General features: G+C 44.8%; 1 protein-coding gene across 1 annotated transcript in view; it reads right to left on the bottom strand.

The window, feature by feature from the left end:
* Nucleotides 1-2,381: 2,381 nt before the first annotated feature.
* Nucleotides 2,382-16,925, bottom strand: part of LOC102008396 (apolipoprotein L6-like) — a 35,467-nt gene continuing 20,923 nt past the window's right edge. The window contains 1 exon segment of the mRNA XM_013511275.1: nt 2,382-2,719. Within this exon segment, the coding sequence (XP_013366729.1) occupies nt 2,519-2,719 (201 nt within the window). The 3' untranslated portion in view covers nt 2,382-2,518.

The following is a 16,925-nucleotide window of genomic DNA, read 5'->3' as shown; positions in this document are numbered from 1 at the left end:
AAGTCCGGCTCCTCTGCCTCTGCGGGTATGACTTTGTACAAGCTGTTAAGCATGCCTTGGTATTTTCACCTGGAAAAGGGGGACATTAACAGTCCCTACTTTGTCTTTATAGGATTGATGCAAGGATTTTAAAAGTTAATAGAAACCAGGTGTGATGGCACAGGCCTATGATCCCAGCACTGGGGAGGCCACGGCTGGGTGTTGAATTCAAGGCCAGACAGTGTGACCCTGTCTCAAAAAAAGTTAATATATGTAAAGAATTTGGACCACAATCCTGAAAAACCCAGTCCTGAATACCATAATCAGAAATACTGAAACCTTGACACATCAAAATCTGTCAAATCTAAACCCTACAAGATCAAAAATCCCAAAAATATAATTCTGCAAAAATAATTCTAAAATTGTTTTAAAAACACTTAAAACATTCTTAAGTGCAGATCTCAGAAGCAAAAACACAACAGAGCACTTCGCAGACTGTGAGGCACAATTAAATAAGCAGTAATAGCTTGCATACTTTTTCAAGTCACATAGGTATAACAGGAGCAGATAAAACATATTCTTAATAAAAGAGATCCAAAAACAAAATGTGGAAACACATACCACCATGGCTGGTCTCCTCACACAGCCAGCTTGGAGCTGTGGTCATCTGAAATTACATGACGGCCGACCTAAATCTTGTGAGAAGGTGAATCAAAAATCCCAATGGTCCTTGCCCCTCTGCAGTCACCTAAGGTATTGAGGTCTTGAGAAATTTCATCTTTCACAAACACATACATACAAAAAGAACAGTTCTTCATTTGGGGGAACTTTGAACGTTTTTAGGTACACGTGTGCACAGTGTTACAAAGTCACTTGATAATGTACCCGCACAGAATCAAATTTGCAAAAAGAAGGCATAAAATTGCCGAGAGTGGTAGCACATGCTTGTGACTTGAGCATTCTTGGAGGCTGAGGCAGAAGCACAAGTTCCAGCCCAGGCTGGGCAATTTACAAGTCAGTGACTTAGCAAGACTTGTCTCAAAAAATAAAAATGAGCTAGGGCTGTAATTTTTGGATCCAACAGGGGCATGAATTGTCTATTTTAAAACCCCCTGGGGACAGTATCACTATACAAAGTGAGGCATTGTCCAGTGTGTCTATGTTAGATCTAGGGGTAGACAAGAGAATCCTGTCTTCTGTGAGCATCAAGTCTGTAACCAAGAACAGCAACATTTCATGTGTTCTGTCCCCAGCTTCCATTATCCTTGGTTCAGCAGGTTGCTGAGCTTGAATTCTCTCCATTCCCTTGAAGAAGGACAATTTTTGAAGACAAGCATCCTGCTCTGCGTGAAGAAACAGGTGGACTCAGATGAGTCGTTTGGAACTATCCTGCAGACATCTAAAAAAAAAAAAAGTGCATTAATCCTGTCCACAAATTTCAGCTTTCTATCCCCCTTACATAGCCTTTTGTTAAAATGGGACTTACCGTTTTCAAGGTTTCAACATTTGGGGTTTTAATCTTTCAGGACTGTGCTTTGGGGGTTTTAGACTGTAAGGATTTAGCTTTTTTAGAATTTCAGCATTCGGGATTGTACCTTTAAATTGGATATGATGCCTCACACTTGTGATCTCTCCACTCTGGGAAGCTGAGGCAGGAGGATTGCAAATTCCAGCTGAGCCCAGATAATTTACTGACTTAAAGAGTTCTTGCCTCAAAACAGAAAGAAAGTAAAAAAGGGAAGAGAGAGAGAAAGAGAAAGACAGAGAGAGAGAAAGAGAGAGAGAAGGAAAGAAGGAAGAAAAGAAAGATAGAAAGAAAGTAAAGAAGGAAGGAAGGGCTGGAGATAAGTTTAGTATAAAGGCTCTGGGTTCAAGTCCCAATATAAAAAAAAAAAGATTGAGTCTTTCAAGATTATGATCAGCACCAGTTTGTGAAATGCTTAGCACCACGTGGCCCAGGTGTTTGCTTCATAAGCATTTTATCCTTTTTTCATGACCCATGGGAAAACTACTCATTTTCCTCCTGTGGATGCCTCATTTTATAATGAGGAGGAGGCTTTGTAGTCATTCAAGCAATTTAAGAAACTAAATTTAGACCAAAAGACTAACAATCGTTCTTAAAATTATTTATTTCATGTTTGAGATCAACATGTTATCTAGTTTTTCCATTTTATAGACAACAATTCTCACAGCAGAAAACTTGAGCGATACAAAAAGGGAGAAAAAGAAGGATAAGGAAAAGCCATCCAATCACCTCAAAGTGCAGAGGCCTGTGCTGGGACCCCCGCGTTTCCTTGGTGGCTTGGTTTCCTGCCCACAAGCACGATAGATGTGTTTCCCTGGTTAGGGGAAAGGTGAGACACATGCATACTTTTTTTAAAATTTTTATTTTTGTAGTGCGGGTGATCGAGCCTAGGACCTCATTCCTTTGCCAACCCTGCTTTTTTCCTCCTAAGTTGGTGAATCCAGTCATGGGCCCTTGCGAACATTATTTTTGATAGCTACGTCGTGCTCCACTAAGTGAGTGGATATTTTGTTTTTAACCCGTTCTGTAGTGGCGGAACACTTTAATGGCTTCTGAGGTGCTGTGAATTATGCTACAGGAAGGGATGGCTCTCTCTGGAGAAAGGACTTCCCACATCACTGACTTTTCATCGCAGGATGCTGGGAATACAGGTAGAATCTCAGGCTGGACAACAGGCTGACAATAGACTCCATACGACACCAGGAAATAGGAGGGCTGTGGAGGAGCAAGAGAGGGTGGTTTATTTTTAAAGATTTTTTTTCATTTTAATTATAAATGTACTGAGTAGTCACTTACAATTTGGAAAATACATGAGCCCAAAATGCATCTCAGCTACTGTTTTATTTTATTTTGTTTTGTTTTGTTTTGTGGGACAGGGTCTTACTATGTGGTTCAGGCTGGCCTGGAACTCACTATGTAGCGGTTCAGGCTGGCCTTGAACTCACTGTGATCCTCCTGCCTCAGCTTTCCCGGTGCTGGGATTACAGGCGTGCACCCCCATGCCTGGCTCAGCTGCAGTTTTAATTAACATGAATATTTAGCTTCTCTTAGTCTTCAACCCCATCTATACAACACAGAAAATCTGGTCTCTTGTGAATTTCTCTTCCATCTCCTTGGCACCTCTGGCATCCCCACGGGTTATTGGGAAGCCCTGCAGATCTTCTTTCTACCCTGCTGCTGATTTCATCATCGCCAACAAGCTTTGCTACCCCGAGGTGTCTCAGCTGGAGGTATATTTTCCTCGGCTAAGCCAAGTTTCCATGGAGGCAGCTGCATCCACCAGGGCCAAAGGAAGGAGCTATTTACTTCCTTCTGTAGCACACCTGGAGTCCCACAGAAGCTCCCTGGAGCCCCCAGCTGTCACAGGGCTGGAGGAGGTCGTTCTTCACATCACACCCCCATCGTGTCTGTCTCACTTGCTGCTGGGCCTCGCTGGGTGCCAGGCACAGAGGTGTGCTCCGTTCACATCTGGGCACTGAATAACCGAATGAGTGAACAAAAGGCCCATCTGGCCGGAAATGCAGAAACTGTGACAGCTGGCAAAGGCGCAAGCCCAGGAGGGCACGTCACAGGTAGCACAGTTAGGAGGGCCGGCTTCCCGCTTGCCTGGATATTCCCTCTCCTCCAGAGCCAGCCGGCCCGGGAGCGAAGAGCGGATCAGTGCATCCACCAGGGGCCCAGGACACCGGCCTAACCTCTGGCTCCTCTGGGACCTGTTTTCTTCTCTGGGCCTAAGCTCTATTGGGACAGAGGCTGTCTTTCCCGTAGTGTCTGCCAACTGCACAACAGAATCACCTGGGAGCTTTCTGTTTGTTTGTGTTTGTTTTTTGAAGCAGTGTCTTGCTATGTAGCCCAGGATGACTTTGAATTCAAGATCTCTTGCCTCAGCCTCCCAACTGCTGGGTCTACAGGCATGGAGAGCTTTACAAAGTACAAAACCCAGGTCATTCGCAAAGCAATGACCCCCGCAGGCCCCAGGGGCATGCCTACCACTCTCGAGAATTTCTAGAAGCTTCTCAGACCATCCCAACACGCAGACAAGTGTGCAGCCTCTTCCCGGCCACTCAGCCCCTGGTGGGGCCTCAGTTAGAATCTGTTGAATAAACAGGGGAGGCGGTCAGTACACGAGCCTTCACACCCTCCACCAAGGCTCACAGGACCCTTCTCCAGGTCTCAGGCTGTGCCCTTGCTACCTGGTCACAGCCTCTTCTCTCTGTACAGTTAAGGAAGACTTAATAAGGAAATCTACCTCATTTTTGATAGTGGTCTCTTATCTCAGCTTTGGGTCTAGATATTAAATTTCTGTAGATAGAAGAGTCTAGAAATATAAGCAATTTTTAAAATAAAACTCCCCTCCCAACCCACAGGAAGCGTCACCTTTGTCATGTCATGACGCATTTGCATTGTCCAACACATACCACAGCACACTTGGCCTAGTGCACACCCTGCCACAGGGGTGGACAAGGGGCCCATGCCTGCCCAGCCAGAGCAGGGCATCCCCAGAAGCAGAGTGAGCACCGCATACCCATGAGTAGGTGATTCTAAAACCTTATGGTCAGTGCTTTGATAGTGAAGAACAGGATCCTGAGAAAAGCGGCAGGGACCCAGCTGCAGTCAGGGGTTCGGGACAAGTCCTTGCCCTGAGAAAGGATGGTTGCAGTGATTGATGATCTCTCCCCACCTCCACCATGGTGAGCTTTATGGAGACCAAGACCACGCATCTACATATCTGCGCCCATTCCGGCTCTTGGCAGAGCCACCCAGGACCCCTGAGATGGGGCTGGGGATTTAGCTCAGCGGCAAAGCGCCTGCCTGGCAAGCGCAAGGTCGTGAGTTCGGTTCCTGGTACCGGAGAAAAACCAAAAAAAAAAAAAAAAGAAAAGAAAAAAGGACCCCTGAGATGAAGGGTCGGTGCGCCTGTGGCTGCAGGCACGGGAGGACCCCAGTTCTTAGCACTGTTCTCATTCCCTGGCTGGCTGTCCTCACCCCTCCTCCGGGGCGATTTCGGCAGGAAGCTATGACTGTCCTGCACAAGTGGGAAGCCACCCGGTAGCACCAACACCCTGGCCAGGGCTGTGCCCTTGCAGGCACTCTGCACCTTACAGTCTTCCCAAAAGGGATCTGCTGGGGTCACAAACTTCTTGACCACAAGCCATCAACACAGAGATGCTGCAGATAACTCTCACGCACTCGTCCACATGCCGTGGGGCAGCCTTGGCTTCAGGCCTCAGCACCCCTTCTCCTGAAGTCCCGGGCGCTGGTGTGGTCCTCACTGGCTACAGTCTGCTGGCTTTCACTCTTACTGCCAAATTGCCTCTATTTCCTAAGACACTTGTCCCCACGCTGGTGATGGCAGCTGCTGCCCCCAACCCCGGCCCCGCTACCGAGAGCATGAGGCTCCCTCGTGCTGTCTCAGGAGCTAGGGCCACAGCCACGAGGATGCCCGTAATCCTGCGTGCCCTGAGCAGCGCTCCTCCAGGCCGGGCTTGCAGGGGGCAACTTGGTCTGCATTGCGGTGAACTCTTTGATGTTCTTTTCCAGATCAAACTTCTTCAAAGGAAAACATAAGGTCACGTTTTTCCTCCTGCAGACTTCCAGCCGGGGTGAATGCTCTCACATAGCACCGTCCTCAAACAGGCTTGTTGCTGAGGACAGTTCCTCACATTAGATTTCCAGCTCTGGGACAGGGTCACAGGGTGGCCAAACCGGCAGGGGGCTCTCAAATACCCTTTGGGGGAAGGGCGCTGGGCATCATGGTACAATATGGGCAGCCGTCACAGACAAGCGAAGGGCCCACCATGGCCAGGAGCCCTGGGAAGCTGAATGATTCCTGCAGCACACACCAGCCAAGGCCTGTGAGTGCCCAGATGGGCCCACTACCTCATTCATCCAGGACAGCTCTCTCCTAAATGTCTGTGGCTGCTGATGTGAGTGAAACATATATGGTGTGATTGAAAAGTACAATGAATGTAGAAATCTTTTAAAAATGTATTGCAATAAAAGACACATCACCCCTCACAAACTCTTCCTTGCTCCACACACGCTTATCCCATTGTCCGTGCCACTTTCTGAAGCAGCTCTGGAAGTTGTCTTTTGTGAGGGTCTGTAGTTGTGCTGTCATGGCCGCCTTGATGCTCTGAGGTGACTCAAAACATTTACCTTTGATGGTTGTTCTGACTTCGGAAAAGAGCCCGAAGGTACTTGGTGCCTGGTCCAATAAGGCGGAGGAGGACGCGCGGTGATGTTTTTAACCAGCCTGTCTCTCTTTTGGGCGGCACTCAGCAGCACCATTCACAATGTATAGTTTTTATCACACCTCCTACAGACACTCATGAAAGAGGACTTTCAGAGCTGCTTCAGAAAGTGGCAAGAACAGTGGGATAAGTATGTTTGAAGCAAGGGAGACTATTTGGGGAATAATGGCAATGTATCTTACTGTGGTAATTTTTTTATTTAAACATACACACTGTGTTTTGACCACCCCTTGTAATTTAAAAACACTACTGGCTTTTGTCATCAAAAGCCATATGTATTCATTCACATATATGTATTCATTGATAGCACACTTGTGTGAAGCATTGTGGGAAATTCTATTGAGGAAATAAGAGTGCTAAGAGTGCATGGGAGATGTCTTCATTTTCTTTTTTGCACTAAAGAGGGCTCTATCTGGGAGCCATAGTTACTGCTGGGGAGGGGACTTACGTCGAGGAACAGGGTCAGGGAGACTTACTGTTTACTGTTTGCCCTTTTCTTCCCTTAGGTTATGTTTCATATGCTTGTATTACAATTATTCCCCCCAAATTAGTAAAATAGCCTCCATCTCCAAAGCAAAAGGTGAGGGGGCCTCCGACCACAAGATACCTCCCCTCCTGTAGGAGAAAGTCCCTGATTGTGATTCAGGTTGTCAGTGTTATGTGCTTTGAAACCTGAAATAGATTCTTTTTTTTTTTTTTTTTGGTTTTTCTCCGGTACCGGGAACTGAACTCACGACCTTGCGCTTGCCAGGCAGGCACTTTTGCCACTGAGCTAAATCCCTAGCCCCTTGAAATAGATTCTTAACAAAGGCTGTTGTGCTTAGACACTGCGGGGCCAGCTCAAGCAGGAAAAGAAAGCGAGGAAAAGAAAAAATATATAACAGAAAATTCTCTCCGTTGACACGAATTTTCCCTATCATTTGAAATACGAGATCTCTGTTTTTCAGTTTTCCTGTTGAATCGATCTGGTTCAGCTATTGGGCCATCAGCTTCTTCAGGGCCTTTGTTTGAGAATCATTATTCTAGGTAAAGGGTCTTGTAGGTTTTGGGGTTCCCAGGGTGGATCCTGCTGGCCTGCGTGAGATCCCCGACACTTCCCATAGCACACAACAGAGCCAGACTTGTGCGGCCCTCGGCTGTGTTTCTGTCTTTCTCCTAACTGACCATCCACAGGGACTGGACTCGGGCTTGAGCGAGATGGACAGAGGTCTGCAGGGAAGAAGATAGGGTTGTGGAGAACCGGACTTGGTTGAAGCAACCCCGGCCTCAAAGGGACTGTTGACAATGGCCTTGGAGTCCTCTGCTCCGGGGCAAGGTCATTAGCAACCTCAGGTGGAGTGGCCAGCTGAGCCCTCTCCAGGGAGACAACCTTCCTCGTCAAGTCACTTTGCAGAAATTGCTCCGTGGGGGTTTTCTTTGGCAGCCTCTCTGACCTTTACTTAGAGCCGAGATGACCTCTGCTACACAGACAGCAGACACGAGCTCCCCTGTTCTTGGCAAGCACAAAAGAATCCTGATTCTGACCCTCAGCGCTGTAAGAAAAAGTGCTACAGTGACTGCCCTGCTTGCCTTAGTTTTTCGTTAAACTTTACAAAGGAAGTTATTTGCTCGTATTTGCAAATACGGGCAGTCGAGAAGTTCTCAGTATAGAGAACACTTCCCAGTCCTTGTCGCAGCCCAGGAAGTTTATATTTGTAATCCCATGGAAAAGTTATTGGAATTCTAGTGAATTAATTCCAATCTACCACTTCCGGTGCAACCTGTGGCTAGAATGAAGACACTAAGGCCTATTTGTAGTTGTGGGGAGCCGAGGGGTCCCAAGTTCAGCCCCGATGATGGCTAACCAGAACAAAAGCCTCATCCCAGGGCTGAACCTGGGTTTTATTAATTCAGGAAGAGGGGAGTGGCTTGAAGATGAGTGACCGTGGGAGTGGCAGGAAGTAGGTGAGTGCTGTGAGCTGGGCTAGGTGGGAGGCCTGAAGTCACCTCTGCAGTATCCAGAGAGAAGGATACACAGAAAGAGTAATCTGCATAACACACTTGAGATAGTATCTAATGTTTTGGGGTCAGTGCTTCAGCTCTGATGTGTCATCTTTTATGCTCTGGGAAGTCATAGTCTCTTCTCTCCAGGCTCCACCCCAGCAGACAGTGTGGAGCAGGCTCTCCATCCCACTCAGGCTCACACGTTTCATTTAGGAGCTATAGGGGGTGGGGAAACACTGCCCTGTCCTCTTTGCTTCAGACTACAAAAGAGTAGTGTGCTTTTTCCTTTTGTTTTGTTTTGGCTAGACTGATTTGCATTGCTTAAAGCCAACTGAAGGGAAAGGAAAAGACCTAGCCAGCTCTGTCCATATCAATACATGGACCCAGGGCCAGGTTCAACCAAAGTGGAGACAATTTCTCCTCCTGCAAGGAGAGCAGTCCAGGTGGTCCTCCACATCTCAGGACTTTTGCCTAATTAAAGCATGGATCTCTTCTCTTTCTAGCTGGCTTCAGGGTCTGACTTCACTGGGATCCAACTGTCCCATTTCTCATGTGATTTATTGCTTCTCAGAATTTCCTGCTAACATTTATTTCTTTGGTACTTTAATTGCTCTGATGCTATTGTGAATTGTGTCTTTTCGTGTAACGTTTTCTAACTGATTACAGATACTTTATTCATTTTAACATTCCTTTTGTGCTTTGCTGGATGCTTACTGATATAATTATTGAATAAATAATTCAGGAGCAAATAATGCTACTTTCCCCCCAGTTCCTCAATTATTTTTAAATTTTGGTTTCATGCTTTGAGTTAGTTGGAATTCTTAAATTATTTCATACAATAAAATTGTCTCTAATATTTTGCTATTTGCAGCTGACTTACAAAAGCCACATTTCAGTGTGTTTTATTCCTATATTTAAATATTTTTATTAGGATTATTGCTGCATTTTCAGACTAATCAGATGATCATAATTTTTGTTTTATTTGTGTCATGAATATTGTATAGTATGTGCATAAATTTCCATATATTGAATTATCCTCATATTCTGTGAAAGCCTCAACTTGGTCAAGGCAGATTTTTGTGCCAGTACGTTATAGGTTTATAGTCTCTAATACTGTATTCACTCTGTTCATCTTAGAGTCACAAATGAGATCCAGCTATAGTTTCTGTTGGTTCATTATGAGTGTTATGTTTGCTTCAGAGACTACATACTCAGTAACATTGTACTGTCTTATTTCTGGGACAATTTATACAACAAGCAAATTGCCTGGTTTTAAAAGCTGACAGGAATTTCCCAGGCAATGCCCTTCAATGAAGAATTTGCAAAGTTCCTTATTTTTTCCACATCCTTAGAGGTGCTTTTGACTTTTAAAGTTTTTGATGTAATTAATAAATAAATGTGACTCCATTTCTCTTCCCCACCCCTGAAACCTACCTCTTTCACCCCACCTTATGGTTTTTCTTTTTGTTTTGTTTTGAAGAAACTTAAGAAACCAAAACCAAGTCCTCACTCATTCAAACTGCACTTGGTCCTGATTTTCTGTAAACAGCTATTTCCCATGGTCTTTGAAAAGATGTTTCACAGAAGTATAGTGACCAATAGATACAGGACAAAATATTTAACAACACTAGGAGCTTATAAATTTTAGCCATGGCTAGAACACATTTTGTTTGGCAAAAATAGAGTGAAAGCATATTGTGTTGGTGAGAAAGAGAGAGGAAGGTGCTCCTGAGACACTCATTGAGTATTAAATGATGTCATTTCTGGAAGGACGTACATAGAAAGTACATGTTTGGAACTCAGCATTCCACCTCCAGAAATCCAAGACGCACAAACACAGCAGCGGGTACACAGAGAAACATGGGTAAGGGCGTTCATCTAGTTATTTCAACTGGTTTAAGGATGGAAACAGTGTGAAATCTCCACCTTGGAGGACTGTTAGCATTCAAGGACACTAGCACAAAATAAAAGCAAAGCTGGGATTACACCCATAATCCCAGAACTTTGAGAGGCTGAAGCTGAAGGACTGCAAGTTTGAGCCCAGCTTGAACAATTTAGTGAGAGCCCCTGTCTCAAAATAAAAGATAAAAAAGGGGGCTGGGGATGTAAAAACGTATGAAAAGCACTGGGTTTACTCTCAGTACAATCAATCAATCAATCAATCAATCAATCAAACAAACCAATGGTGATGAAAAAGACCAAGACAAATCTATGCGGAACTGACCTGGAAAGATGGCCAGGATAAATTAAATACAAGAAAACAAGTGGGTTTTTTATTTCTTTTTTGTCTTTTTGAGACAGGATTTTGCTGTGCAGTTCAGTCTGGCCTTGGACTCAGTTTGTAGCCCAGGCTGGTCTTGAACTTGCAGTGATCTTCCTGCCTCAGTCTCCTGAATACTGCGATTACACACATGTGCCATGACACCCCGCTGGCAAGTAGAATTTTTAAAAAGTATCCCATATATGGTATTGTAGCAGGAAGTGTCCCCTGCCCATCCACCAGCCAGTATACTTCAGTTTCTTCGTTGCCCAGGTAATAGTTCCTGTTCCAGATTCGGTTGCTCCTGTCTCTTAGAAACGGCTGGTCACTGTATATGTAGCTAGTCACTATGATGCACATTGTATAAACCAATCCCCAGTTGATAAGTCATTCTGCCTCTGTACTTCCTGCTTGCTTATCCCATATAAGCCCTAGACCCCCAGTGATCATGGCCTGATATTTTGGGAATGATTCCAATCAGTTCCCTTCAGTGTAAAAAAATCTGCCTCCAAGTCCTGGGTGTTGCTGCTTGCCGTTACAATATAGGAGCAGGAAGAAATTTTGGAAGGTGTTTTACCAAAGGGTGAACAGGTTTGGGGTGGGAGCTGGGGGTGGGAGCCATAGAGGCTAGGCTGGTGGGAGAGTCCCACTTGCACTTTTCACTCATCTGTCCTGTTGAATCTTGTTACAATTAAACCCGTAAAGCCAGGCGTGGTGGCGCACGCCTGTAATCCCAGCACTTGGGAGGCTGAAGCAGGAGGATTGTTGCAAGTTCAAGGCCAGCCTGGGCTACAACGTGAGCTCAAGGCCTGCCTGAACTGCATAGTGAGATCTTGTCTCAAAAAAAAAAAACCAGAAAAACAATTAAACCCATAAAATAACAACAATTTAATAATGGATGCATCTTTATTATTCATTTTTCTATTATTATAAATTATCAAACCTATATATTAATTTATTTAGTGCAGGGGATGCTGTAAGATAAACACAAATGTAATAAATTAGTATTGTAAAATATTAATATTATCCTCTTTTTTTTTGCCTAGATGTGATACATTTTTTTTTTTTACCTGATTTGGTTGAGGGATGAGTGGACACTGGGGAATTAAGCTCAAGAGTGTTCTATCACTGAGCTACAGCCCCAACCCTTTCTACTTTTTACTTTGAGACAGGGTCTTGCTAAGTGCTCCAGGCTGATCTGGTCCTCACCATTCTCCTGTCTCAGCCTCTGGGGTACTGGGAGTTCAGGTGTCACCACCATGACTGGCTATTTTGAAATTTTGTGTCTCTCTTACTTCAGCATCTCACATGTTTTAGTTGTTTCTATCATTGCTGAGACACAAAACCCCACAGCCAGTTAAAGGAGGAAAGGTTTATTTTGGCCCATAGTCTGTAGAGGAGTCAGTGCATAGCCTGCTGGCTCCAAGTCAGGAAGGCATAGCAAAGGGGCCTGGTAGAGGAGGCTTGCGCGTGGAATGGCTGCAAAGCAGGAGGAAGGATCAAAGGATAGGAAGGATATACACTTCCAGGCCACGCCCCCCAGTGACTCAACTGTCCCCACCAGACTCCACCTCCCAACACCACATCCAGCTATAAACGCATCAGTAGACCAACCCAGTACCACACACCCATGATCCAGTCACCTCCCAAAAGCCCCCCTATGAGAGCATGAGCCTTTGAGGGGACTTCTAGATAAAAGCCATAACATTCTGTATGTAGGAAAGTATTCAAACCTGATTTTGACCCAATTTAACACTCTTTATTTAGCAATGCTATTAATATTACTTGTCATCTTCCTTGTCACATTATTGTAGACCTTCTGCTTTTTATTTTTATGTTTTTGCTCCTTTTCTGTACTCTGCATAGACACTTACGGGAGCAGGTTTCAGCTGTCAGAGTGGATTTTATAGTGGCTGCAGGGAACCTCCGCTAGAAGGTGGAAACCGTCTTGCCTTTGCTTTTCTGTCTGATCTGCAGCTGGCAGATGGTAGATACTGGGGAGCCGCTAGACCTGGAGCTCCCTTTTCACAACACTATGGCTTTTATGGTTCTAACTGTGGTTAGCGCTTGTTTTACTGAGACAAAATACCCAACACCCAAAGTTCAAGGAGAAAGGTTTATTTTGGCTCAGAGTTTGTAGAGGTTTCAGTCCACAGCCGGCTTCAAGGCAGGGTGGCATGGCAGAGGGGCCTCAAAGAGGAGAAACAGCTCATGGTACGGCAGGCAGAGGCCACAAGCAGTGAAGGAGCAGAAGCAGCAGCCAAGCCTGCCTTTAAATTCCATCCAGGCTGCCAACCTTATGGGCCATGCCACTCACACCCAGAGTGGAGCACCCTTGATCCCAGCATCACACACACCAGATCCAGCCACCTCCAAAAAACCCCACCTATGACCCCAGCAGGCTTTGGATGGGGACAACTACACACAAGCCATAACAACAGTTCTCCCCTGTCCCTGCGGGGTGAGGAGTGACCCTGTCTTACTTTCTCTGCCGGAGGCGTTAAGAAGTGAGGTGGGGGAACCTCTGGGTCTGAATGAATCTTCTGAGACTTATGTGACAGGAACACAGGATTGGAGGGGAGACAACCCTGAGTTAGCTGAGTCACTTACATAGCTGTTTCATGAATCGCCCCATTTCTTATTCCATCACATTTCTGATCCTTAAATTAAAAATCTTGTGCTGGGGGCTGGGGATTTAGCTCAGCGGCAAAAGCGCCTGCCTGGCAAGCGCAAGGTTGTGAGTTTGGTTCCGGTACCAGAGAAAAACCAAAAAAAAAAAAAAAAATCTTGCACTGGGTGAGCAAGGTTCCCACCCGCTTCACTGTGCATCCCTCACAGGGGGCGCTCTGCTCCCCCGCTGGTTTGCATCTGAGTCACAGTGGGTGGTTCGCCGGGCTGTGGCCAGGGCTCCTGCTGTGGCCTGCTCCTCAGCGTGGAGGCGACTCGCCGGCTTTTGGGGGCTTCCATCTGTTTCCTCCATTGCCCGCTCTGTTCTGCGAGACAGCAGCATGACCCCAAGTTTGGGGTTCTGCTCTAGAGGGCAGGAGGGGTGCTCTTGGACCTAAACTGCACGTCTTTAAACCCATTTTGCAGCAGAGTCCTGCGCTGTGAGCCGACCTGAGAGGGTGGGCCCTGAGTGGGCGCTGGGGGGCGCTGCAGTCTCGGTTCCTCCAAGGACTCCCCGTTGCTGCTCCTTCTCCAGGTGACCACAGCCCCAACAGCGCAGCTTCAGCCTGCTGGTAAGGCAGCCCGCCCCACAGTCCCCCACCAGGCAGGTGGGGGCCTCACAGGCAGCCAAGGCCTGGGAGTTCGTAAGTGATGAGGACCGTGGAAGCTGGTGAAACTAGAGGAGAAAAGGCACTGAGCACAGAGCCTTGGCTTATCTAACTTTGTCTAATGTCTTCAAGGTCCGTTCACGTTGTCGCATGTGTCAGTATTGTCTTCCTTCTTAAAGGATGAATGACATTCCTTATATACCACATTTTGTATATCTATTCATGTGCAACATTATTGGTTCTTATGGTTTATCAGTATGTATCAGGTTAACAATTATCCCTTAGTTATTGTGGGCTGATCAAGTCTGCAATCTCCTGAATGAGTGTACTGTGAAGACTAAATAAAAAGAGGCAAATGGGGCTGGGTGTGGTGGTGCACACCTGTAATCCCAGCACGTGGGATGCTGAGGCAGGAGGATCACAGTGCGTTCCAGACCAGCCTGGGCTACAAAGTGAGCTCAGGGCTAACCTGAACTGCACAGTGAGACCCTGTCTCAAAAAAAAAAAAAAAAAAAAAAAAAAAAAAAGAGGCAAATGGAATGATTTCAGGGCTCTAGGAGGATCAAAGCCCTCTTACAGAATTCAAGATTCTCTCAGGGCTAAGACCAAGACATTCTCTGGATGGCCGTATTTATTTGGTTATCAGAAGAAGGGAGGGGAATACTCAAGCAGGAAGGAATCACTCAAGGACTTCTCTAAGTAAGGTATTAAGTTAATCCACTCAGGAGATGCCTGCAGATACAGTCTCTGTCTAGTTGAGATCCGACCCAGGTGACCTTGGCTGTGATCTTGTCTTATCTTTGAGGCTTTTGGGCTTCATCCACCACTACAGGTTTTAGTAGGGATTAGTGACTCACAGAGGTTCACTTACTCTGAGTCTGCCATTTCCAGATAAAGAGCCTCGGCCTTGGACAGATTCACAAGTGAACATGAAAAGCCAGTTGATTAATTTAAGTCCTGCTCAGGTCTGCTTCATAGTGGTCTCCATCAAATATCATTTCTTTTTGACCCTATTATTGCTGATGATTTTGTTGCTATTGTCAGGGTGGTGTAGGTGTTGCCATTCATTGGTTTTCTCTGCATGCCTATATTTGGACTGTCTTTGTGTCATTAACAATGTTGTGGGCCATTCCTGGAAAACCGTGTGCTGGGCCAGTTATACTGTACTCTCCCTTGCTAAATTAAGAATGGGTATGGAGCTTGAGACAGAGGCAACAGCCTTTAGTTGGCCATGGCAAGTGCATCGCTGAAAAAAAAGAGAGCTCCATACTAGCAACACAACCTTTCCAATATAATCATGTCACTGACCCCAAAACTCTACACATGTGCACACACACATACACACACACACACACACACACTAGAAATGTGAGACAACAAGGCAACAAAATGCCTCCAGAAACTCCCAACTCCCCCAAAGCTGACCCATGGAGCATTGATGTGAAGAAAATAAAAAACCACATAGCTGAATTATTAAAAATAATAAAAGAGGACATAAAAAATACAACAAGGTATTGAAGAGCTCACAGAAGATATACCTAAATGGATAATAGACTTGATGAGCAAAATGATCAATGAGTTTACAGAAGACACTAATGAAAAGCTAACTAAGCTAAATAAAATAATAAAAAAAAATGAGCAACCAGTGTAGCAAAGAATTGGAGTCTGTGAGAAGATACCAAACAAATCCAGGAAATTAAAAATGCTATTGAAAGTATGGGCAACAGATGTGACCAGTGTAAGGACAGAGTGTCAGATCTAGAAGACAGAACTGTGGCTGGTGATCAATTAAGGAGCAACACCTTAAAGAGAACATGAAAAATGGATCCAATAACTGCCAGATGATGCAAAGAAGACTAATCAAAGATTAACTGAAATTAGTGAAAACTCAGAAGACAGCACAAATGGTGTAAAAAAAGGTTTACAGAAATAGTAACAGAAAACTTTCCAAAAATGAGGAACAAATTTAATGTATACATAAGTGAGGCATATAGAATCTCAAACAACTACAATCAGAAAAGAACTTTTCCATAACAAATCATAGTCAAAATTCCAGAAGTCCAACACAAGGAAAGAATCTTTAAAATTGTTGGAGAAAAGCAACAAATCATGTATGAAGGTAAACCCATTGGAATTACAGCAGACTTCTCAACACAAAACTCAAAGATCAGGAGAGCTCAGAATGGAGTGCTCTATGCTCTAAAAAAAAAAAAAAAAAAAAACAACAACTTCCAACCCAGACTGATAGATCTTGCAAAACTATCTTTCACAATTGAAGGGGAAATAAGGTATTTTCATGACAAAGAGCACCTCAAGAAAGTCATGATGATCAAAAACAGAACTCCAAATAAATTTTCAAGGATATCCTAGAAAGAGATAATGAGCCAACTGTATCAGTCAGGGTTTTACTAGAGAAACAGATATGTCATAATATATACAAATGTATAAGAAATGACAAGATTGGCTTACAACAGTCACCCACAGAGTTGGAGACCAAAGGATTCAGTTCAAGGTCTGGAGTTCACTGCAGTGTCCATGCAAGTCCATATCAGGAGGCTGATGGTACTGCAACAGAAAACTGATGAGTCTATGCTGGAAGGCTGAAGGATCCAAGGCAGAAGCCAAAGAGTCTACGCTAGAAGCCAGAAGATGATATCCAAGCTGAAGGCAAAGACTGGAGCTCCCCCAAAGAGCAGAAGCCTGTCCTCCCTCATTCCCCTTTTATATCATCCAGGCAATGAGCCACCCTAGGGTGGGTCCTCTACACCCTAATGTGTAGAATTGCTGAGCTGATTTAGTTAAGTTTCTAAACTTCTCAGGTTGACACAATCAACCACTACACCAACAACACTCCAAAAAAATCTTATAGAATGAATATATCATGCATATTGTGCCTGGGTCAAAAAGAAAATCATCAATAGGAAAATAATGCAGTGACAGAAATAAGTCAATACCTTTTAGTAGTAACTCTCAGTGTGAGTGGGCTCAGTTTTCCAAGAAAAGACACATTGACAAAATGGATCAAGAAACAAAACCCAACAGTATATGGTATGCAACAAACAGATTTAATCCAAAAAACACTCATAGACTAAAAGTCAAAGGATGGAAAACTAGAATCCATATAACAAGCAGATATGGCTATCTTATTT

Source organism: Chinchilla lanigera, unplaced genomic scaffold (assembly GCF_000276665.1).
Source record: "Chinchilla lanigera isolate Chin_1 unplaced genomic scaffold, ChiLan1.0 scaffold00012, whole genome shotgun sequence".
Taxonomy (NCBI): Eukaryota; Metazoa; Chordata; class Mammalia; order Rodentia; family Chinchillidae; genus Chinchilla; species Chinchilla lanigera.
This window is presented reverse-complemented; position numbering and strand designations above follow the sequence as displayed.